General features: G+C 36.3%; 1 protein-coding gene across 9 annotated transcripts in view; it reads right to left on the bottom strand.

Annotated features, from left to right (window-relative positions):
* SLC4A4 (solute carrier family 4 member 4) overlaps positions 1-25,701 on the bottom strand; it is a 493,231-nt gene that overhangs the window by 204,237 nt on the left and 263,293 nt on the right. For 7 of the 9 annotated variants that reach the window (XM_050791358.1, XM_050791359.1, XM_050791360.1 and 4 more), the window contains 2 exons: positions 18,169-18,329; positions 10,634-10,813 (listed from right to left, as the gene is read on the bottom strand). In XM_050791358.1, coding sequence (XP_050647315.1) covers positions 10,634-10,813; positions 18,169-18,329 — 341 coding nt within the window. The remainder of the gene's footprint in view (positions 1-10,633; positions 10,814-18,168; positions 18,330-25,701) is intronic. The other 2 variants (XM_050791355.1, XM_050791357.1) reach the window with 1 other exon arrangement.

Raw genomic sequence — 25,701 nt, 5'->3', positions numbered from 1 at the left:
CATCTGTGCCAGCACCTGTTTGAGGCAAATCTGATGTCTTCTCTTTGCAATCTGAATTTTTAATTGTTTCCCATAATTGAAGTTCTTTGCAAGTTTTTATTGCACTAAGAAAAATGAAAAAGAGAAATGAACGGGTTGAGATTGTTCCCAAATTGCTTCTGTTAAGAGGGAGACATTTAGAAATGTATATTATCATACTGACCAAGTTTTGCCTCCTATTTCTTTTGACAACTAAGTGATCTGCTTAAAGAGCCAATATTCCTGCAGACTTAGCTAAATTAAATGAATTAGGCTAAACAACTGGCAAACATTTATCTAGGTCCAGGCAAGGACCCAGTGAAATGCCAGATCAGTGAGAACTGACAGAAACTGATAATACAAAGGAAACTTCTTCAAAAGAAGACATGTCCTTTAGCTTCTAATTTCTTTAGAATAAGAATTCATATTCCTTTAGCTTCTAAATGTGTATGCAGGTACCCAAATTTTATCACTGATACCATGGCTTGCCTCTAACATGGGTACAGGAAGTCAGCAGCTTCTCCAAAACTCATGCTGATAACTAACGTTCCCCAGCAGCTTCTCTCTCCTCTACTTTCCTCAACCTGTCAGTGTATTGCTGAGAACTAAAGCTGGAAATTTCTTTTTGCATATACAGCCTCCATTGAGACAGAGCCTCACCATCAAGGGGACAGTGGAATGGAGCCTGGCACTCGCCAGCAAAGAACCTGGCTCCAAAGACAGGCATGAAAATGGAACTGCTCAGAGAGACTCGGCACCTGTGTTTTAGCAAAGCCTGACTGGAGCCATCTGGCAGCATACCCTCATGAAAGCTGGGACTTGCACAGCATCCATTACTTATATTGGCAAATGTCTACATTTTGATTTGTTGGACCCTCTGTGTACTTCTGTGCAGGAGGAGATACAAACTCTGTAACCCTTTCATGTTGCTTTTTTTTTCCCTTCACAAATTAACTCCAAATATCAAATTCTGAGAAGTCGTTCCCAAAGCCAGAGCAGAACATTTTGCAGTTATACCATGATAATAATATATAATGTATGCCTTGTCTACATAATGCTTTCATTGCACCTCTTTTACACTTGAGCTACAAAATAAACAGCTTAGCCTTGCTATTATCTTACATATTCTCTTTTAAATCACTTTTGCCTAACTTCAGGTATAAATAAGGTAGAAAATGGTTTATATTACCACAACCTGATGAGGAAAGATATAGCTCCAAAGGCTTTTGAGTGATAGTATCCAATATCTAGACAATAGAAAAAGATGTTGTGAGGAATTTTTTTTACATGACCCATGTTCCCCTTGAGAATCAACTTGTCCAAAACCATCAATCCTAAATCTGTTCATGTGAGGGTGTCTCTTCTTGAATCAAGCAAATAGATACCCTCACACACATACACACAGAAAAAAAAAAAAACCTCCAGAAAAGTGCTTTTTTTAAACAATCCTGTTAAGAAGAAAATAAATTTTATTCACAGTGAAGTTTTAGGACTCTTTTGGGATTGCAATGCCATGTGTTCAAATAGTCATCGAACACTTCCTATGCATTCTACACTGCTATTTAGACAAGAAATTTAACCCAAAAGGATACCAGCATTTCACCTAAACACATGAAACATGTTGCCTAGAAATCTCCATTTGGAAAGCCAATAAAGACACTCCACTGTCTGCCATGTTTTGTGTGTTTTGTTGCTTAGATGTAGAATGGCCTCTAGAGCCCTTCACCATCACATTATTATATATAAGACCTCGACTTGGTGATGTGTGGGAAATAAATTATGGTTGAGGAAGCTCATCTCCTTGTGGTTGAATTAGCATATGATTATTAAGCACACTGGGTTCCTACATTTATTATGCTTAGACAAGTTATTTTGGACTTTCAGGTTTTTCATCTGAAATGATATATACATTAGAGCTGCCATAAAGAACAATATCTAATGCATAACAGGTGCTAAAATAATGTGAGGCATTATTATTATTGCTACTACTAATATCGTTAATGGAATGACATTTCCTTTGTTCAACATCTTGAAGAGTGTTGGAAAACACTAAAGACAGAAATCCTGGCCTACTTTAAATTCAAAGTGTGGTTTTTAAGAAATTGGGTTCACAAACCTAGAAAGATCTCCTTTTCGTCCTTTGTATTTCTATGGATACAGGAGTTGAGTAGAATGAGGCATGCTTAGTCATTCTTGGAAGATCTTAATTTATCCCTACTTTAAGTGAGCCCATGGTGCTCACATTTTATGTCTCTATCTTGCTTACCCTTCTCTCCTTACTTTTCCCTGTCCTTCCCTCTCCTATATCTCTTTCACAGGGAGCAGGATGTGGTCCCAGATCTGCACCTACACTTCTATTGCTCCCAGAGCAACATGGGGCTTGGGAATACAAAAAACTTGGTATGGGTGGCTCTATTAAGGAAACCAAGCCTTGGAAGAAGATTTACTCAGGGTTGACAGCAGCAAATCAGTTCAGTGCCCTCGAAATACATGAGTTCTCCAGGAAAGGGGAATGAAGAAAAAAGTACTCACATGCGGTAGAATAAAGGCAAAGAGAATCATTTCAGTTCTTTTACTCTCTCACAGACCCTAACTGTATAAAACAGACTGACAACTAGTAAAATTTAAAAATATGTTTATTACATGGTAACATCTTGCTGTACACATATTATTTCTTGATAGCTCAAACTGTCATTACTTAGACATAATGATCAATCTTTATACTCTAAATTTAAAAATACTAGAAAGCCCATGAGTGACAACTCATTATGTATTATTTGGCATCTGCAAAGTCGATAATGAAAGTAGCACTATTTTAAAAATAAAACTCCAAGAATATTTTCATATAAATGAAGTAGTAGGCAAAAAATGGAAACAGAAAATAATAAAATGCAAAATAATGGTAGTGAATTGAAGTTCTGCCCTCAATTTTAAAGTTGAAAGTCACTAAATTTTCCCCTTAAAATATTTCTGAATAATAGTTGTTCCTTACAGTGTGCTATGATCTGAATGTTTGTGTCTCCCCAAAATTCTCATGTTGAAGCCTAATCTCCAATGCAATAGTATTAAAAGGTGAAGGCTTTGTAGTGATTAAGTCAAGACAACACCACCCTCAGGAATGGGATTCATGCTCTCCTGAAAGGCTTAAAGGAATCTGTCTGCCCCTTCCACCTTGTGAAGATCCACAGAACGCACCATGTATGAGGAAAGGGCCCTCACCAGGCGCTAAATTTGCTGGCACCTTGATCTTGGACTTGCCAGCCTCCAGAATTGTGAGCAGTAAATTTCTATGGTTTTTAAATTACCCAATCTAAGGTACTTTGTTATAGCAGTACGAGTGCACTAAAGCACAATGGCATCTCACATTTTGCTTATTTAATAATTTTCACAAAGGTATCTCATTTATTTCTGGTTATATGCACAGAATAAGACATTACTACCCTTATTTTACAGGTATAAAAACTGAAGCTCAAAGAGATTATGTAAATTGCTCATAACCACACTGCTACTAAACATTAGCTCAAGAATTGAATGAAACCTCTGGAAATGATGGTCCCATGTCTTTAAGAAGATTACAAAGTAGGCCTTCAATGTCAAACAACTAAATACCCATTTGTGTTATATCTCTTAAGCCCGACTCTTCATTGCTATAAAGAGTGGAATACGTTAGCAAATACTGAGAGGGAATGACCCTTGGAGAAAAATGTGTTGTTTATTTAAAGATCTGAACATTATACATTTGGAAAATCAGTCATCTGCCTGGAGAAAGAAAAGGAAAATAAGAAAATAAGAATGGTGCCTGATGGATGAATTAGAAATGCCATAATAACAATAACCACAATAATTACTGTTATTAAGGAACAGGATTTCATTCAGGCACTTTGCTAGCAACTTTCCATAGATTGGTTCACTTATTCTCAGGTGGGAAAGAGCTTGATCATGATTTGGGTTCTGGTCAGGACATTCATCTGTGCTATGAAAATGAACAGAAAATGAGAGTCCTGAACAAAACAGTTGGATGTATGTTGTTGCTTTTGGGAAAGAGTTAATCGTATGCAGAAAGGCACGCAGGAAGATGATTCTAACCTTAAGGTGATGTGGGCCTGAGAGTTGCAAGATGTCAACTGACCTATCTGAGAACTAGAGAAGCATGATGGCCAGCTTCAGAAGCAGGTTAGGGAAATATCTGCCTTACACACTGATTAAGGGATCTTGTCTGAATTCAAGGGTATGGGGCAGTTGGGGGAATGGCCTGGAAAGCAACCCATCCTGAGACAAATGGGCAAGCTGGGATCCAAAGTGCAGGTAAAAAGCGAAGAATTTCTCAAGGGAACGAGAAAGCTACCAGACCTGGTGGTGGTCCCAGCCAGATCCAACATAAGCCAGTGTCAAGGCAGCTGGATCTAATACCAAACCAAATGGTTTGAATGGGCCTAATCTCAAATCAGATCCAATGCAACAAGAGCCCAACTAATATCACTTATATTTCACTGGAGCCTAAAATTACTATTAACATAAAAATTGATTTCTTTCCATTGTTTGTTCTGCATTGCAAACAACTATCTGCTACTGTAGCTAACAGCAATAGACTATGCTTTCAAAAATGCTTTCAAAGGTGTGTGTGTTTATATCCAGCACATTGCTGATGTTAAACCATGAATGTGGGAGACAGCTAGGAAGTGGCATCCTGCCTGACAGATAACCTTAAACAGAGGAATCCAGATTCAGGAGTAAGTAGTGGCAACCCATAATGAGAGCAAGTGGATTACATTTCTCATATTTAAATTAAAAAAAAGAGGAAACTGGTGGTAAATTGAAGATAAGATGCAGAGGTTCTATCAGGAGCAGGCCTGAGGTGCCTACAAATATGGAGGAGACCACAGGCATCAGGAGAAGGCATGGGGAAAGCACCAAGAGGTCTAGGAGCCAGCTGCTCTCCTTGGAGCTGCCACTGTCTCCAGCTCCTTATCTCCCTGGTGGGACAACTTTACCAAGTCTTGGATTTCCAGTGTGATTTAGGACTCCTCTGACACCCACTTAGCAAAAGATAAAACCAATGAAGGGAATAAATTACTCTGTAAGAGAGCTATGATGAGAAAGGTCTTCGGCACCTCCCATTGCTAATGAAAGACTATTGGTATCACTTCACAAAGGGCAGAGGGAATAAATCAGCACTGTATCTGCTAGTTTCTTTTCAAATAGTAAGCTACAGAGCAAGTATCATTCCAGAAACCACTCCTACTCAATATAAGATTTTTCTTCCCTAATTGTGCTTAAACATATTGTATATAATTTACTAACATTTGTGGAGTGATTACTATGTGCCAGTTACCACTCTAAACATTTTATATATTTTTTCTTATTCTTCATTATCTCTCTTTTACAGACATCAAAAGCAACTACTAAATTACCTTTCCATGTTTTTATTGAAAAAAGAAAAACTTTTCACTAATACAAAGTGAGGTCATAAAAGTAGATTAAGGAAAAATGAAATCTATAGTCTAGATCCAATTAGATTACTAAAGCCAATTCTCAATAAAGGGCATCTATACTCCCAGACCTTGGAAGGCAAGGAACTGATCTTTATGGTAATCTAGGGAGAAAAAATGAAGAAGTCAGGAAAAAATCAGGGACAGGTCGATGATGGCTTTACCCAACTTTCTACAAAGACAGTAAAAGGTGAATATTCAAATTCAGGCTCCTCACTGGTTTGGGTCCTTAAAGTCAGGTCTCAATCATCTCTTGCAAACTTTGGGATAAGACAATACATATAAAAAGTATCCATTTAAATGGTACATTTAAAAAATGGCTCATCTTATAAACCATGACTTTTTAAAATGCAGTTGTTAATCTTGTCATAAACATCTTACTAAATATTTATTGAATGAATACCAATTAAGAATAAAATTTACTTTTACTTTCTAATGAAAAACAAGCTAAATACATCTTTATTTTTAAAATGCTGTCAAGCAATATTTCCAGGCTTAAACATTATTTTTTCATAATGCTCTAAAATAATACAGAATTATTAGCTAAGTATCTTAGACCAAATCATTAGGTAGAATCATATCAAACTGCTGACAACTTAATTTTACCCACAAAAATTGCAATTTCATATAGTTCAACCTAAAACAATGTGAGAAATAAAAAGTAGGTAAAGAAAAATCCAACACCAGAATGACCTAAAACCTCACTAATTTCTTCTGCAACATTATAGAAAGGCCTCAATTAATATATTGAGAAATGATAGCACTTGCCTAAAATTTAGTACCTGGCAGACATGCCCATAGAATTTACACATGTCTCAGACAAGTAGCAATTTCACAATAATTAGCATTTTGAAAGCTCGTTTCATTGTTCCCTGATTTATTACAGATAAAAAATGTTTTTTGCTGCTTTTTAAAAACATAAAATCATCTTGAACCCCAAGCCATACCAGGATGCTAAAAGATGAGAATTAGTCTTTAGCTAGGAACAAAGACAGCAGTGTGCTGATAGTGGATATGCCAGTAAATGTTTGAAAACCAGTTTCCAGGGGAAAAAAACGTATTTACATATGAATGTGTGAGTGTGTGTGCATGCATATGTGTTGAATTTTACTGATATAAAGGATATTGTGACAACCAAGTATAAAGGGGTTCCTGGAGAAACTCCCACTGGCCTGTGCACTAGGAGGAGTGTGCACTGGGGTGTAACCTTGGGAAGTTGGCTCTGTTTGCAGTGGGGAGAAGCCTGGCCCCTCCTCCTCCCGAGTGGTACATGGGATTCAATCTGCAAGGCAGGAAGCCTGTGCTACCAGGACTCTCGCTCTGCTGAGAGTCTCTGCTTCCCTTTTTTTCCTTTTTGCCCAATAAATTCCATTTTTCTCACTCTTCAAATTGTCTGCAAGCCTAATTTTTCATGGTGGTGACAAGGACCCCATCTTTAACTGAACTAAGGAAAAGTCCTACAACAATATGTAACACACCTTATATAAATAATAATAAAATATACAATACTGTATTGTAAATTGGATATAGTTAGTTGATTCTCATACGATACTTTAGTTGATCTTGGCCAAACTCTTACATCAGTAGCTAACATATGGTCGCAACTGGCAAATGAGTATAGTTCCAACATCCATCAAATATCCAACAAATATTTGTGACATTTGTTGATTAATATTATTACGTATGTTAACCAGTAAGACAAAAGTGAAATAATGAAGATTGAATACGTCAGGCTTCATTTATTTGTCAATGATGTGGGTGATTCTTTTCCTAAATCAGATAACAGTTTTTGATTACTGAAAAAAATGTTCAACTTTTTTCTGCTATTCCTTTTAACAGCTATGGACACTTTACACTTTTAAATGTAATCTATGTTATTAGCATTTTCTCCATCACTTTTTTAAGCCTAGAGACAAATGACCAAAAAAAAATTAAAAATCAAGCCCTAATTTGTAGCATTTGCTGGTTTCTATGGGGTAAATACTACCATAACAGCCCATTTCAAGTACCAATATAGTCACTGAATGCAGAGCTGGAAGGAGATGCACAATGGCACACTATTTTACATCATTTCTACCACCATACAGACACAGTAGATACAAATAACCTTAAGAGCACAGACTACAGTAAAATACACTGAAACAGGCAGAAAACAATAAATTTTCAGTATTTATTATCTTTGTTTTAATATAATTATTTAATTGTATGTTTATATAATTTAATTTTTAATAGTAGCTGTATTTAACAACCAGCTTGCAAATCCCTGATAACAACTGGCTCTCCTGAGTAGATTAGAGCTGGCTCCAGTACACCACCGGGAAATGAAAAAATTCACAACTCTGAAGTTATCGCTATAAATTTCAGTTATTTATTACATTGTTGCTAGCTATAACTAAAGTTGGCAATGTCACTGAGTATATTTTATAGCCTATGATAGAAGACAAAGGTATACAAATTTATCTAAGTTTTACATGGAGATATTAGAATCTAGCTCCAACTACAACAGATTGAAAGAACGTGGTCTATTAAAACTATAGCAATAATTCCACCTACAGTAGTTCTATAATTTTTACATAGAAATTTAAACTAAGAACATTCGTTTATTAGAAATTGTATTTGGAAATTTATTCTAAGAACATTTGTTTAGAAATTTATTCTAAGAACATTTCATAGTTTTTAAAGATATTAAGTAATTAAACCCTAACATATAAAGGTAACTCTGCAAACTTTCCAGTTAAGAACAAGCACCTCTAGGAAAGCCAAAAATTTGCCATTTGATAATTTATAAGAATGTACCTTGAAGGCGTACAAAATTCATTGCTAAAAGATCTCTCAAAGCTAAATCTTGCCTCTGGATATTTAAAAGAAGTTAGGTAGCATTAAGGCCAATAACAACATGTTTTAAAAGGTCTAATCATATTCCACGCTTCAGAGTGTAAGCTGATCAGCTGAAGAGCTGGAAAAAAACTGCCTGCCCTTCCTATTTGCTTTCTGCCCAGCATATATGGCATCTCACAAGTGAAAAGGTGGATGAAAGGCAATTTCAACTTTTCTCTGAAGTACACAGATCTACAGATAGAATGAAAGATTGAATGGCAAGCGATATTAACTCATTAATTGTATTACACATCCAAATACTTTCTCCTAAAGCACAAGATTCTGGCTGGCTGCCAAGATCCATCTGTTCCTGATTTCTACTCCGCCTGCAGTTCCATGGAAATAAAGTTCACCATACTGGTAGAAAGCCTCCTGCATGCCATATTCATTCCTCTACTTTTTGAAAATATAGCAATATTTGAAAACAATGCACTTTTTCACTTCTTTATACTTCCCCCAACCCCATGATAAAATAATTAAATCACCAAATACTGGGATTTCATTTTACATGAGAAAGTGGATTATTAAATAAGAAATAAAAGAGTAACTTCAACTTTAATTGCCATAATTTCAAAAATATACATTGTTAAATAAAATATTTGTGACATCAGTTATAATAAACTACTCATTCTATAACTTTCTAGCCATTAAGTAATCCCTCTCTCCAAAAACACAATTAAAACAACAAAAAAAAGCGAGGGGAGACACAAAAACCAAAACATTTCCCATCAGCAGCAATATTCTAGGTAACAGTAGAACCATCAAATTGTAGTAGAAATACTGTAGATTCAAATCTCTTTTATAAATTTTTTATAAAAAGCATTTTATTTTAATTATTTGCACATAACCAGTTTTTTTTTTTTTTTTTTTTTTTTTTGAGACTAAAAAATATACCACAGAAAATCTGCTAGCAGCGTTTTTCCAGCCAACAGTTACCTTTAATACTAGGAAGAGAAAACCCATTTCCAGAAATGGAGTGGCTGCGTTGCAATTCAGTTACTCCAACTTTTTCCACATCAACTGGTTTTATGTTATTCTGAAAGTGCAGCTGAAGGCAGTGAATTAGAATCACTCTTATCTACTCATCTCTCTCTCTCTCTCTTTTTTTTTTTTTTCTCAGATGGAGTCTCGCTCTGTAGTACAGGCTGGAGTGCAGTGACGTGATCTTGGCTCACTGCAACCTCTGCCTCCTGGCTTCAAGCAATTCTCTGGCCTCACCTTCCCAAGTAGCTGGGACTACAGGTGTGTGCCACCACACCCAGTTAATTTTTTGTAATTTTTTAGTAGAGATGGGGTTTCGCTGTGTTAGCCAGGATGGTCTCCATCTCCTGACCTCGTGATCCGCCCATCTTGGCCTCCCAAAGGGCTGGGATTACAGGCGTGAGCCACCGTGCCCGGCCTCATCTCTCTTAATACTAAGGAAGATTGGGGGTGGGATGGGAGGATAGACCTAACCCTATCAGCCCAATGCTTAGTGCTTCTTTCCACCATACCTTCATTTTCCATACCTCATGAAAACTGACTTCTCCCTTCTCAGATTGCTCCCAATCAAGAAATTTCTGTGAAACAAAGGCAATGATACAAAAGATAGACATTCTACAGGAAACTCTGGTAAATCAATAAACTACAGATAAGATACAGTGTCTTGCTTATTGTGAAATAATGGGGTTAATATCCCATCTTGAATAATTATTCTTGGACCTATCATTATCATATATCAAAAAGCAGATTAGTTTCATTAGAGGTAAAAAATAATATTGAGTCTTACTCTGATAAAGTCATCATTTATATAGACTGGACACCATTTCACATACAAGCAAACACTTTGTGATAGGAAATTTCAAGGCATTTATCATATCTTACTATTCTCCTCCTAATTCTGGCAAACCACCATGTTGAAAACATATTGACAGAGGTACTCAATAATCTACAAATTTGCTGACTTATCTATAATATTCTATTGTTTCATCACAGAGTTACTACTGAACTACCTCCATCAATCAGAATAGATGTATATGGAGTAAGCAAGTCACCATAGCATTAGCAGCCTACAACAACTGCGGCAATCTTTCCAGCAAGACTGCAAACTTGCCCAACTGGATTAAAAATATCACCATGAAATGACTATGGCATATGAACGCAAGAAAAGAAGAAATATGGAGAAGGGTTAAAACAAAGATGACAGGAGATGGTGTAAAGGTAAGTGAGACAAGTAAGAGAAAGCAGCAGCCAGCTGGCCTCTGCATTACCATTATCAGGGTTGGTAAACATCCTACTTGCACTGGAGACTGTCTTCCCAATGTCAGCCAGGGACCGAAGGTTGGATTTCTTGGTTTGATGCCGGTGCTTCCGGAGCAAAGTATAGGTCACCTTATCCTTAAGTTCAGGTTTCAATAGGCCTGTCTCAATCTGATGGTCAACGATCATCTCTGATACAAAAACAAAGCAAAACAAAAGCAAAAAACAAAACTCAGTCACAAGAACACAAAGTTATTTTTTTACTCTAACTTTATGGATGTCATCCTCAAATTTCACATCAGGATATTGTTTTCCAAATTTCCAATTTCCCATTTTATATAAAAGACAAAGATACAGGGTACACAGATACTGGCATTGATGACAGAGATACAAATATTAAAGTATTCATTTTATGTTTTTTCAATCCCAGTTATGGTGTATTCACAGAAGTCAGATTATTCTGTAACATAAGTAGTCAGTAATTTATATTTTTCAATTAAAAAAGGGAGAGTCAAAAAGTTCATGTACTCATAGCAAAGGTATATCAGAAATAGAAATGATATTCAAAAACTTGAAAAGAGCATAGAAAATTTAAAGTAATGACATTGCTGATTTTTAAAATATGTTTTCCCAAATTCTTCTGTAATGTTATATGTACTTAATAATAGAATACAGTAAAGGAAAACAACACTCAATATCAGATCATTTGAACACCAGTTAATCCAATAAAAGAAAGATTAAACTACAAAATTATGTTGTAGTCTTTTCTAAGAAAGGAGACTTATTCTTATTGTTCAGATCCAACTAAAGACTTTCCAATATACTTCCATTGGGTATTTTAAAGTATAAATTGACTGAAATTTTTAATGAATTTTAATATCTTAGTCTTACTACCAAAAAAATGTAAAGTTTCTATTACTCTGTTTTTCATATGATTTTAACCAGAAAGATGAGTGTGTTTCATAGAAATTGCTCATAGGTCATTCTGCTGGAAGGTAAGTTCCTATTCCAATCGAAAATAAGAAACCCTCTTTCTCACAAGTCAGCATGTCAGCAGTATAACATAAATGATGGTGCATTCTACTCTACATCTTCATGACAGGCCAACATTTATCTCCAGCCAGAATGGTGCTGAGGACAAAACATTACAGAATCTGTGCAAGATATGCATTGGTAGGAGTCTGTCTCGATGTATGCAAGTAGAACTTTTGTCCTCTGCACAGAATGAGAGTAATGGATCCCACGGCTCCCTTTCTGGCACATGGATGCATCTAGCACACATTCATATTTTCCTCTTGGGCAAACTTTAGTATACAAATGTAGAGAAATGAACAATAACTATTCTTTTCTAAAAGGCTGGCAAGAAAATTGATGGGTACTGGTAGGATAACAGCATCTCCCAAGGATTCCCACTTCTTTGCAAAGAGAAGTTACAGATGTTCAAGGGGTTTTGCTTGGGCATGACTGAACTTCTCAAAAGTCCATCTTCTAAGCACTCACAGAATTGGCCTCACAACCTATAGCTAGAAACTGGCAATTCACACAGTGTACAATCAACTATTTGGAAGCTAAGCAGAGGCTGAATCCAGGATTTTCATCACATGCCTCACAGAGGTGCCATAAATGTTACATAACATGGGACCACTTGGTAAGGAATCTGGGCAAGGCAGGAAGAGTTTCTCCCATAGAAATGGTTTGGTTTGAGAGTGGCTTTTAGCTCTGAGTATTTTAAACTACACAAACCCCACTCAGTAAAACTATCAGAATTGATCCCGTAATTACAATTAAACCTCTCTTCCACGGTAAATAATCAGGTGCCTACAAAACACAACCCCTCTACTTTTCCTTTAAGTCCTTTTAAAGTGGAAAGTCCATTTTACAGAAGAACCAGAAAAACAAACAAACTGCCCCACCATATCTCCTATGAGTGTTATCAAACTCCTACTCTAATTTCAGGGTTGTAGACTAAAGCGTTTCTTATCTACCCTTCCTGGCAGGGCCTCCCTCTATTCTCGCCCTCCCTTGAAATCTCAAACCAATCTTTATGTATGCACAGCCGGTCCTCTGTTACTAATGCCTGGAAATCACCAGTTAGAACAGGTCAAAACATCTGTGTGGCTTTATGCCCTTCATTAAGTTTCCATTAAAACGGCCAACATTATAGGGATCTCTTTAAGCATAAACTACAAAATCATTCAAAGGAAAGTGGGGGCAGTAACATTTCACAGCTACACTGAAATTAAGCCTTCAGTGTTCAAAATCCCACAGACGCTACCAATTGGGAGAGAATGTGCCAACTCTAGATGATAGCAGAGCTGATAAGAACTTCATGGAGCATCAAGTTCAACCTCTTGCTATGCAGATGAGAACACAGGGCCATAGTGACTTGCCCACAGACATGGACTGATTAGAGGCAAAACTCCTATATAAAACCAGGTTTTCTGACTCTAAGTTTAGATCTTTTTCCATGTCATACAACATTTTTCTGTATTTAAAAACTAAGCTCTAGAGAAAAAAAGGAATTGATATATGCAGAGCTTTTGCAAACCAAGAGAATGATGGCCATGTGACAGAAGAATGGACAAAGATCATAAACATTCTTAAAAGAAATACAAAGGGCCAAAAATACATAAATAAATATTCAACTTCAAGATTAAGATAATTTAAATAAACATATAAATATGACCAATTATGAGGTTTTTTGTCAAAGGGATAAAAATTAAAAAGTTGAATCAACCCCCATGACGTGAAAGGTATTCAATGGGCAATTCCATTTCTGATGACAATGTTGCAGTATTGACTATGCAGTACAAAAGCTCTGTACTATGTTTACACCTTTTGAATATTCTGCCATTAGAAATGTATACTAAAGAAATAATTTCACAACAATATAATAAAGATGTTCACTTCTTTTCTTTATAATTAAAACTTGAAGGCAATCTAAACGCCCAAGAATACTTTATTGAATATTTTGCAGCCATTATAGTAATGCTTTCATTTCTATTTAATGACATTAAAGGGTTCATATTATGTTATGTTTAAAAAAAAGACTAAAATGATGTAGTATGATCCCATTTTGTAAAATCAATTATATATGTGCAAACAGAGTTATACAGAAAAAAATGCTGAGAGGACAGCTCTGAGAGATTAGATTAGTGACTATTTTTAATTTTACGTGTAACAGTTTTCCGGGTTATTTTAAAATGAACACGCATTAGTTTTGTGACTAGAAAAAAGTTATGATCATTTTGAAAATGTAAAATGTATAAAAAGTAAGAAACAATAGGACCGATACATCTGCCAACATGCACAGCTCAGGAATGCCTTTAAATATAAAAATGAGACTCCAAAAATAGAGCTACATTTTCCCAATTCACTTCCCATCATGGTAAAATACCTGAAATGGCTTATAATTTTTTTAACTTAAGAGGAGAGGAAAATTCCCATAGACTCGGCTTCATACGTGAATGACACTCTTTAAATGTAGAATTACAATGAGGATACTAACAATAAAGCTATTAAAATAATCTGTGAAAATGATGTTTTATCCTTTATAACACTTTAAAGATAAATTTTTCTATTAACATTCAGAAGGCGTTCTTCACGAAAAAATCAAGTAGAGGTCCTGAGAAGAATCAAAAATAGGCTGGAATTTTTATGTAAGTGTGAGAAGTAACACCTGCTTAAACAGTCGTACACCGTGGTGCAGGGCCCTCACATGGTGTGGCATTGTCTTTGAGCCTGCAGGGTGAGATGCCTCTCAGAGGCAGGCTGGTGAGGGGTAGCAGGTGGACTGCAAAGGAAGATGAAAAGCAGCTATAGTTTGTTTGATATACTCATGCTTGCTATTATTTCTTTTTCTTCTCATTTGTTGATATAACATTGGGGTGTGGGGGAAGATGCATCTTAAGAATTAGCTGTGCATAATTCTCAAGTCAGAAGTATTGGCATGAGTTGGGACACAACAACTCCACCTCACCCACTGCTATAAAAGGATTTTTTAAATAACCAAATAATGACTATAACTTTGAGTTACTGTGCCATCATCTGTCATTTAGATGAAATAAGGGCTCCGTTTCCTCTATGTTTTACCCTCTGTAGGCTTTTGATTATTTCAAAGGATTAAGATTTTTTTAGCTAGTGACATTCTTTCAAACACGCTCTTCTCCCCATTTCTGGAAATCTGGCCCTTTTCCTCCTCTTTGTTTTACTTGGGATGTGTTATTTGCCCCTGAACTGTTTTTCTGTATTATCAGCTCCAGGATGACAGCACTGGCTCTCTGACTGCTTGCCCCAGGGACTGCAGAGAAAACATATTAGTGAGTGATGATACCTCAACCTAGTAGTGTCAAATTTTAACATGTAATGACAATTTTTAAAGTAAATGCATGGAGGTTAGAGAAAAAGTTCACAGCTCATAATAAAAAGTAATGAAAAATTGAAGGGAAACCACAAAATGCTTGGTTAACCTCTCCTACATGTAGTAAATACCAAAACCTTCTCTCTCTGGCCATTGGCTAAAGACGTTCCAGTATAATGTGGTACTCTCTCTTCTACAACATGAAAAGGGTCAGTTAGTTGCTGAAGACCAGAAGCTCAAGATGGCTCTTCCTGGTGATGAAGATCCCAAAGACAGTTTTACAGAAACATCCAAGTGTGTAATTCAACTTTTAACTTTCATCATGCTTGCTGATCAGTTCCAAGCACAGCAGAGGTGCTGTTCAACTGTTTCCAGCTCTGTCTACCACACCGTTTAGAATTTTGTCTCCTGTTCATGAAGGCACTGAGTGTCTCTCCATCTGACTCACTTCTCTACACTCTGCTAGGTGACATGCAGAAATATCTGGATAAACTATTTATAATGGGATAGACATGTAAGTAGACAGCAAATACATCTGATGATCTTATTTAATGCTCATAACAACCCTGAAAGGTCCACCTTCATCTTCTTTTTATAGATGAGGAAATGAAGACTCCAAAAGAGTTCAGTAACTGGCCTTGCCCATAGTCATACATGCTAATAGGGCTAGACTTTAATTAAAACCCCTCAACATTAAATCCAGCATTCCTTCTTCAACATCACTCTGTATCTCATGGGAATTAGTATATGATATCTTCCCATACAGTAGGTATATTTTAGTAGAGGACAAACCCTGAGCACAGTGGCATGAATCCCAAAGTGGGGAAACTTTAGGCAGTAATGATCATCTATGGTAAAAAAATAAAATAAAATAAAATAAAATAAAGTAAAATAAAATAAAATAATTTTTTTTTTAATAAGGGAATCTTCCTTATTAAATTCTCCCCCTAGACTGCCTATACACTGCCAAGTCATGATTTTCTTCTCCGGTTTGCCCTACATGTATGCATATTTGACTTATTTTCAACTTGTGTAATTTTTGACATCTTTGCTCCAGGTTAGTTCTTAAAGTCTGAGAATGCAGAAATTAGAATTTTCACTCAAAAACTGGATTGATTTTTGTCAATCATTATACTTATCTAGATAACAATCTCTCTTGCAGCTTTTAATAAATGAAAAATGACAACAGAACAGATGGCCCAGAAAATCATTCTTTCTGTTTGCTTCTGTCTTTGTAGATGGGTTCCACTCTCCCTGGGTACCATAATCCAAGATCTCTTCTCATATATCAGATTTCCATTTTCAGCTTCACCTGCCTTGTTAAGTATGAAAATGCTATACAAAACTCTGTTTCCTCCATTATTTTCTAACTACATACGCAGATTTGTACCTATGTTGACATGTATCTTGTCTCATTTACAAAGCGGTAGATTTGCAAACCCTAATTTCAAGGCCTAGAACAGTGTTCGGCACATTGTAGAAACTCATGTATCACTGCTGAATAAATGTATAAAATAATTATTTCTGTCCATCCAGAATCTTCACATAAGTCCTCTCCCTTCTCCACTTGTATTTTTAGTAGAGGCGGGGGTGAGGATTTCACCATGTTGGCCAGTCTGGTCTTGAACTCCTGACCTCAAATGATCCACCCACCTTGGCCTCCCAAAGTGCTGGGATTATAGGCATGACCCACCACGCCCAGTCGTACTTTTCCTTTTTAGTTATTTTTCATTTAATATGCACAGATTTACATTCACTTTCACTTACTGGCATAAGATTAATGTTATAAATGGAGTCTCTTTATTCACCCATCCTTGATTTTACTGGACTGGAAGTCCAGACACTAGATTTCTAGAAGTCTTTGATCTTAGACTTGCACTCTAAGCTTCTCTGGACCTCAGTTTCATCATCTGTAAAGTAGGACTTAAATCATCCGTAAGAAGAGAAATAGTCTAGTTCCTGGGTTAGGGCTGACTGTAGGCAAAAGTCAAGCCCCTTTAGTTGCATGTGGAGAAAGGCTGGGTGGGACAAGGATCCAGCAGGATGTTACAGGTAAGTGACTGAGTTAGGTCACATTGGTGCCAAGTATCATTTGTATCACCACCATCAAAGTCACTGAACCTCATGGTATAGGGCAGCTTTGGCTTCCTTTGTAGTTAGTACTTTGTGCATTGAATGCTAACTCATCATGCTGAACACCTTGGGCACACACCACTGCATTCCAAACTGGAGCCATTGTTTTCAAATTCTATCAGTGGCTTGGCCTAAACTGCCGTATTACCCTTCAGATCTAGGTTTGCCAAAGATCACATTTTTCTTAAAAAGAAGTGCGGGGGCTCCACTTCTTATTCCTAGGAAATTCCACAACCAGGTGAGCACTGGACCTGTAGCGACGACTGCACTTTTCCAAAGGGTCTGCAGTGTGCCTGCCCTGGGATTGTGGGGAAGAAGATGTGGATCAAAGACCTGCAGAAGGTGACCAGTGTAACATTCTTGTCTAATATTAGAGTTACTGCAACGTTTCTTTGCATATCTGTAGACAAAAGGCTTACCTATGACATCCATTTCTTTATATTATAGATAATATGAATGCCGCAGCATTTGTGTTGGAAGAAAAGATTAGCTGTCAAGTGAGGCATATGTCTGGCTGATGTATATACACTTGGTTCTTTTTCAGAGAGCTTGTTAGTTAGATTTGCAAAGAAGCCCCACTCTTTTCATGCATCTGAAGTACGTAAGGTACAAGTGGCGGGCACCTATAATCCCAGCTACTCGGGAGGCTGAGGCAGGAGAATCGCTTGAACCCAGGAGGAGGAGGTTGCAGTGAGCTGATATTGTGCCACTGCACTCCAGCCTGGGTGACAGAGTGAGACTCTGTCTCAAAAAAAGAGAAAAAAACTGAAAAGCACAAGGAAAGGATTGAGAAGCAAAGCTAGAAGGAAATATTTCAAAATGCCAACAATGACCAGGGGAAGATGTCATGGAAGATAGTTTACTATTTTCTTAATATTTGTATATTTTTCAGATTTTCTTGCAATAAATCATACTAATGTTATAATACAAAAAGAGAGAATAAATGTTATAAAACATTTAACTCTGCTTACACTACTAGTCATCTGCCTGGATGGAGACTTGTGGATAGGTAAAGCCGAAAAAAAAAATACAAACTTCAAACAGCATACTTACCCACCAACTGTGGGAGAGAAGAAGCCTCCCGATCAAGCATGATGGATCCTTTCTCCATACATGTCCTCAGCTCAAATAAACTATGAAGGGACAACGTAGCCACATGGGGCTTGCTCCATCTTTCCCCACCCTGTTCCACTTTTTCTTCAAACTTGATCCACCTAGGAAGATGAGATTAGTGAAGAGCAATTAAAAGTGTTCTAACTTCCTCTAGAAATAGCAGTCTTAACCCCTCCATCTTCACCCCTTCCAGCACTTCCAAAATGTCTCCTTTTGTGGAGTATTAATAGCTTATTATATCATTAATTACATAATCTTCATAAATACACCCAAAGAGAAGCACTAGACTGCTCCTTCCCTTGAAGTTAGAGAGGAAAAAAGCAAAGCAAGAGAAGCCAAAGCATCCTTGGCTTTTTATCTGCCTATATGTAACCATGAGATCCTTAAGACCAATTATTTAACTAAATTTTTTAATAAGGTAGAAAAATTTGCATTTCAAAATTCTTCATGTGGGTACAGCCTACAGTGCGTAAAAATAGCCACCACCATGAGCATTCTGTTGTGACTTCACGAGGCAAGTTTAAATAAGGTGAAATATCAGTGATGAACCAATATTTATCTCAGACATAAGAAACATGATGTGTGAAGCGGCAAGATGAATGTAAAATTTTGTTTTATTGATGCTTAAGGAAGACCGACATGTTTTGTTGTGTCTTCCTTTAATACACATATCTCAGCTGATGCATATTGCCCTCTTATTGTGATTTTAAAAGCTTTACCCTCAAGTCTGGTTCCACGTGTGTTTAAATATACATAAGCTGGGTGAACAACAGATTATTCTGATAATACGAGATCTCCTATTAACCTTAGCGATGGAACAACCCTCTTTTCTAGCTTCTGCTTTCTAAGACTCCTAGACATTTTGATAATTTAGCAATATATAGCAATAAAAACCTTAATGGAAATGAGAGCAAAACACATTTGACAGACTTTATATCCCACATATTACACAAACAGACACTTCCTACACTGTTAAAGGAAAATGGGAAAGTATCATCGTTTTGCTATTCATCATGATACTAACAAAAAGGCTTCTTTCACTTTCAACTTTCTGAGAGATATTGAAAGAGATAAAGATGGAATAAAAATTGTTTTTCTACATTCTTCACCCAAAGGTTTAATGATTGAAAAATGTTTTCCTAGAAAAAGCTAAACACTCACCTAACTCACTAAAGATGAGAACAAAGGGCAGAGATCAGAAGCAGCTCTACATAGGGTATTATTTATAGACCTCGTACCACCCCCAGAGGAGGGGAAAAAAAACACATTAGTAGAACCAGGAGTGAAAATAGATCAAGTGATCAGCCCACAATGTCAAAGAAAATTTAGAATTTTAATCAAGCCCAGCACCCATACGTTTCAGAAGTATTTTAGCCGTATCCAAAAACTTTCTCCCCTCATGCTCCTCTCAGGAAGGCTCTCACAGCCAGGCAACTCCCATGTCAGTGGTAATCCTTGTATCAACCTTACCCACAATTCTAAGACCCTCCTTCTTCTCCCTGTATCCTCCCCAAAAATGCAGGAAGGGAGATTTTTACTGTTTACCTCATGAGTTAAAAGGTCAACAATACCACCAAAGAAGCTCTGAAACTTCAGGAGTGGACCTGGTTTATTTCTACAAAAGTAGCTGTGACACATTCCAAAACAGAATGAAAGCCTTCTAATATTCGTGCGTGTGTGTGTGTGTGTGTGAGTGATTACATTGGTATTCACTTTGGTTCAAGTTACAGCCAGAGAAATAGAAGGAACTGGGAGGAAAAAAAAAATGACAATTTTATATCACACTCAAATAATTCTATGGGTTTAACCAAAACTGTAAAAGGTAATAAGGTGATTAGAGTTATTTTGAGACTAATCCATTTTTGATGAAGAATGTTACATTGGTTAACTTCAGGTATATCATCTTTTCATGCTTGCTCACAGAATCTCTAAGCATGTTTGCTGGTAATTGGCATATGAATCATATTTATATATGATACTATAATTTATTGCTCAAGATAAGACTCTAGAAAAAGGAAGATACCATCATACATGAAAGCAAGTCAGAGTTATCTAGAATTATGTCATCTATAAAGAGTGTAATGACTCCTTGATTATTCTTGAATTCCTAAGAGTAGGCTTATTTTCTGAGGGATAGAATATGTGGTCATAGAATTTAAGCCCAAGATGAAAGACACGGAGCAGCTAGAAGCCCTGTAAAGGGGAGTGTTTTACAAGGCCTTTACTTCCCTCTTATCTTTCCTAAATGAGCCCCCACTTCTATCAGCTGCCAACAGCCTGTACTGCCAAATCTATTCCTTAAAAAAAAACTAAGCCTCACTTATATATAGTAGTTCTTTTCTGCCATCGTCCTCTCTATGGTCTGAATGTCTATGTCCCCACAAAATTCATATATTGAAATCCTATCCCCAAAGGGAATGGTATAAGGAGATGGGCCCTTTGGGAGGTGATTAGATGGATTAATGTCTTCATAAAAGAGTCCCCAGACAGCTATCTAGCCCCTTCCACCATGTAAAGACACAATGATATAGTGCCATGTGTGAGAAGGCAGGCTCTCACCAGACACTGGATCTGACAGTGTCTTGATCTTGGACCTCCCAGCCTCCAGAACTATAAGAATTAAATTTTTGTTGTCTGTAAGCTACCCAGTCTATGGTATTTTGTTATAGCAGCCTGAATAGGCTAAGACAAACTTCAATTGTCCAAATAACATAAGTTTAATAAGATTTTATTTAAAAAGAAAAAGAAGCAAAACCATTGCTGTTCCTTGTGGTCCATCTTTTATTTATTCCTCTCCATAGTTTATGTTGTAGGCAACTTGGTTAGACTTAAATATGACTTGAATATATTTAAAAAGTGCATTTGAACAACATAAATCCAAAATAGGGTGGATTTATGAAATAGTATTACTCACCCTTCTAGATTACACCAGCTCTTTAGGTCAAGATTTAACCATAAAGGAATGGAAATATAAATTCTCAAAACTAGCCAGTTCCTTAAAATCTATATTTATAAGGGATAAATATTATCTCATAGCTCAGTTTAGCATCTATTTTACTTTAAGTTCAGTAAATATTGAACATTGTGATGATGTCATATTACAGCACAGCTTACAGCATAAGGAAAACTCTGGAAAAATGCCTATTAAATTCCTTTAAAATGTATTGCTCTAATTGTTTAAGGAACTGATTATACTTCCAACAAATTCTTTTGGACATAAGATACTAGCTTTCCCATTTAAATAGATCATTTTCAGGCAGTTTCATTCCAGAAACGGCACATGCTTTGTCTAGCCTCCTCGCATATCAAGGACAAATTTGGATTTAGAAAAAAAAAAAAAAAAACTGAAAACTACTCAATTCAAATCAGAGCCCATTAAAGAAAAGGGTAAGGCAAAAGTACCAAAGTTCACCCTATCCAAGTGCCAATGAATCTGCAAAGGTGCTTTAGAACCATGTAATTACGTTTAAAAAATAAATAAATAAAAACAGACTTTTTGCTGTAGAGTATACTAAAAGCCACTATCTCCCCTTCATAATAACTAAGAATAACTACATATTTGCAATAAGTTTCCCACTTTCTTTTTGTTTCAGTACTTGACAAGTTACAGAAAAATTTGTTTCAGAAGCAGGCTTTTTAAATACTTGCAATTACAGAATGGTTTTAACCTTAGAGGAGGAGTTTATTAGGTGAAGTTTATTTATTCCAATGTCTTAGAATAATAATGATAAAATACTTTGCAGTTTAAGACATTTTCAGTGACTGCCAAGCAAACGGCATTTCACTCGTTTGTTGAAGAAAAAAAAGACCCACTGGGAATCACTGAATTTTGTAACTTTCCAATCATATGATTAAATATAATTAAGAAAAAAACAAGACCTCTAACTGAATAACATATCAGTCGTACAGTGGAAAACAGACATGACCTTTACACTACATAAATTCCAACTACGTACAACTATTGAAATGATGATAAATTTCTTGCTAACAAGTGCCTTATCACCCATAAAAGAAGCCAACGCTAGTGTACACCTGGGAAAAATGAGGTTTTTAAGGAGAATTCTTAAAATTCTAGATCAACTATTAAAGTTATCATATACAACTACATAGACATAACTACATATGATTACATAGATGATTAAATTCCTTGAGTCTTTTTCTTACAGAAAAATTAACTTGGTCTGAAATAGAATTTTCCAAAGCAATTCAGTAGAGAAAAGACAGAGAAGTCAGTGTAGACTGGGAGAGAGTAGTCTTTGCCCAAACCCACAGTATAAGTGCACATGTTGGTGCTTAATGGCCACGCCCTTAAATCAGGTACTTCAGAGATGGCTCAGGTAAATCTGCCAAGTAGAAACACAAGTGGATGTAATTTGTGGTGTCCAGTTGGAAATAAAACATCAATATCCCTTTCCTTTATTGGCTTGTGTTTATTGAATCTTGTGATGGCTTTCCTTTATACCCAAGTTTGGCAGCACAGTTTGAATTACGCTGGGGGAGTTATCTTTAACAAACATTCATATAACAGTGGTTAAGTCCAGCACTGCCCATCTGAAAAGTCACTGAAAATAAACTGACAGCTAATAATCATTTTTGCAGAGATATCCCTACTCAAATGAATAAAGAATTTGGGCAAGGGGGAAAAAAGCTCCCTTTCTCCTGATTTTGGGCCATCATCAAACTTGGATCATGAATTATTCTTTTACCAGTTTTCTTTTTTGAACCCATTAGCTGACATCTAGTCACCTAGACATTCTTAATGGAAGCACAGGCTTCTTGACCTATTCCAAACAATTTTTCAGGTCTGGTAAGTCTACCCTTTTTACCGTATTCGACTTGTGCTCTATTTTGGAAGAACCACTGAAAATTCAAAGTTCTAACTTTTAGGAAAGGCAAGAACAGGTGAAGGATATAGAAGGGATGGTGATGGAGTTGAGTGTTACTTTAAACTTCATATAAATAAATACTTAAACTTGTTCATAGTATAACTACTGTGCTTTCCATGACTTAAAAGGGGACATTTCCCCCTATAATTGAAACAATTCTCATTTTTTTCAGGCACAGGGCCAACCTGAAATTCCCGAAGTAGTACTACAGCCATAATAATGCTGATGCTCAATGTCGGATATTCCTACAAGAATACCCTACACTGAACTTCAGATCTACTCTTCCTACAGATTTCCTCATCTCAATAATGTGAAGGAAATCATTAGCCATCTCAATAATATGTAAGAAATCATTAGCCAACTGAAAAGTATAGAGTCTTAAAAGAGAAAGAAGGATGATATTGAGTTCTGAGGGGTGTAGATTTATAATAGAACCTACAGGGAGCTGGAGAAGTCCAGAGAGTTAGCTGTCTATGGAATAAAATAGGCTATCAATTGTGGCTTTCAGAGAAAATCAAAATATTATCAATTTATAAGTTGGCCAGAAAAAGATTCATGTCACATCTTCATATATAAAATGAATTCCTTCTAAGCATTAAACTTTTATTAGTCTGGTAGCTTTGAGCGCTTTTCATGGGAGAAAAAAACTATCGTATCTGGAAGCTAGACATCACGAATGGAAGCCAAAAATTATTGCAAAAACATTCTGAAAGCAGGGTATGTCCCAGGTAGTAAAGGTTACTGAAAAGCTGAATATTTCCAGAAGCATATTCACTCCAAGCCTCTCCAAATAATTTAGGTGGAGTAGCAAACTAAGAATAAAGGTTCTATTTCTCTATTCATTGATTCTATTAACCAGTCTTTATTAAGAACGACCTGTGTGCCAGGTAGTTTCAGGCACTAGGAATATAGTGGCAAAACAACTGAAAAATTCTGCCCTCACAGAGCTTTAATTCTATTGGGAAGAAACAAGATAACAAGATATACAATATGTTAAATGATGACAGGTGCTAAGGACAAAAATAATGAAAGATGAGGGATAGGAAGTATTGGGGGAAAGTTTCAATTATAGATAGGACAACTACTAAGCAGGTAATATTTGAATGAAGACCTGAAGGAGATGAGGAAATGAGCCATGCAAGTAACTGTGGGGGTTCAGGGAAGAGAGAACATTTCAGACAGAGGGAACAACAAGTCCAAAGTTCCTGACAGATTAGCATGACTGGCCAGTGAGGCTCAAGCAGAGTGAAGCAGAGGAAATGAAAAGGAAGACAAGGTCAAAGAGATCATGGCAGATCGTTCATAAAGGAAGTAAGAGCAGGTGCAAAGAGATCAACTAATTAGGAGGCATCTGCAGCAATCTCAGTGAGAAATGATGGGATGAACTAGAGTTGCAGCAGTACTGAATGTGAGATGCAGTGAGATCTCTGAATATGTGAATATCTTTAAGGGTAAAATAGAATTTGCTAACTGGTCAGATATTGGGTGTAGAGAAAGACAGGAATCAAGGAAGACTCCAAAGTTTCTAGCTCAAGAACTAAAAGAATGGAATTATCTATTGAGATGAGGAAATCTGTAGGAAGAGTAGATCCAAAGTTCAGTTTTAGACATGTCAGTTTTGAGACTCCTATTAGCCCTCCGATTAGTTGATTCCAATTAAATAAGGTATTATATCTGTGCTTTTATAAATGCATATATTATCAATATATTAATAAAATAGTTTGAAACTTTAAACATAGGTCCTCTTCTAAGCTTTATCAATGGCATACTGGGTACCTTGGGTCATTCATTCCATAGCTGTTTATCAGTAAGAAAGAGAAGAATTATACAGAACCCTAATTTGGTCAATTAATACTTCTAAGAAAGTATTATATTCAGAACAGCTTTGTCAAAGGCAATCAGTTCTCAACCAATCACACATTAAACAAATGTTCATTAAGAGCCTATTATGAATCAGACACTGCCATGAATTAGAAATATGATAGTGAACAGACAGACATGGTAGTCTCTGTCTGCAGATAAATTAATGTAATGAGGGAGGCCATATGAAAACAATAGTATCACATACATAATGAATTAATCGACAGCAATTGTGGCAAGTCCTATAAAGAGAAGTTATACAGCATGGCCTTGACACACGGTACACTCCCAACACTCTTCCTCTCCAGCAGTAGAGTGTCTTGGGGATGGACTACATCAGCAAAATGGCACATGTGCTCCCAAAGAAGTAACATCTTTAAGGATGGTAAAGTATTCAAAACCATCTTAATCTTTAAAAATCTTAAGTGAAAATTCTATGCTTCTATCATTCAATGTTGAATTACGTATACAGTGAACTACAATCTCTCTACCTTTCTGGGACCAGGGACTATGTAAAATAAGGTATGACCTGCATTTGACTGAAATGAAAAACAGAAAGCTATACCTGAATTATACTCTATGATAACAACTCACAAAGAACTTCAAGATGAAAATGAGAAAGTCAAAGTAGCTCTTAGAGTCACAGCTGAGTATAGCAGTATACACACAAGAATGAAATTTTAGAGCTATGAAATATGTATAATGTTAGGGAGGATGCAACCCAATA

Source organism: Macaca thibetana, chromosome 5 (genome assembly GCF_024542745.1).
Source record: "Macaca thibetana thibetana isolate TM-01 chromosome 5, ASM2454274v1, whole genome shotgun sequence".
In the NCBI taxonomy this organism is placed as follows: Eukaryota; Metazoa; Chordata; class Mammalia; order Primates; family Cercopithecidae; genus Macaca; species Macaca thibetana.
Note: the sequence above shows the minus strand (reverse complement) of the source record. Positions and strands in the feature narration are given on the sequence as shown.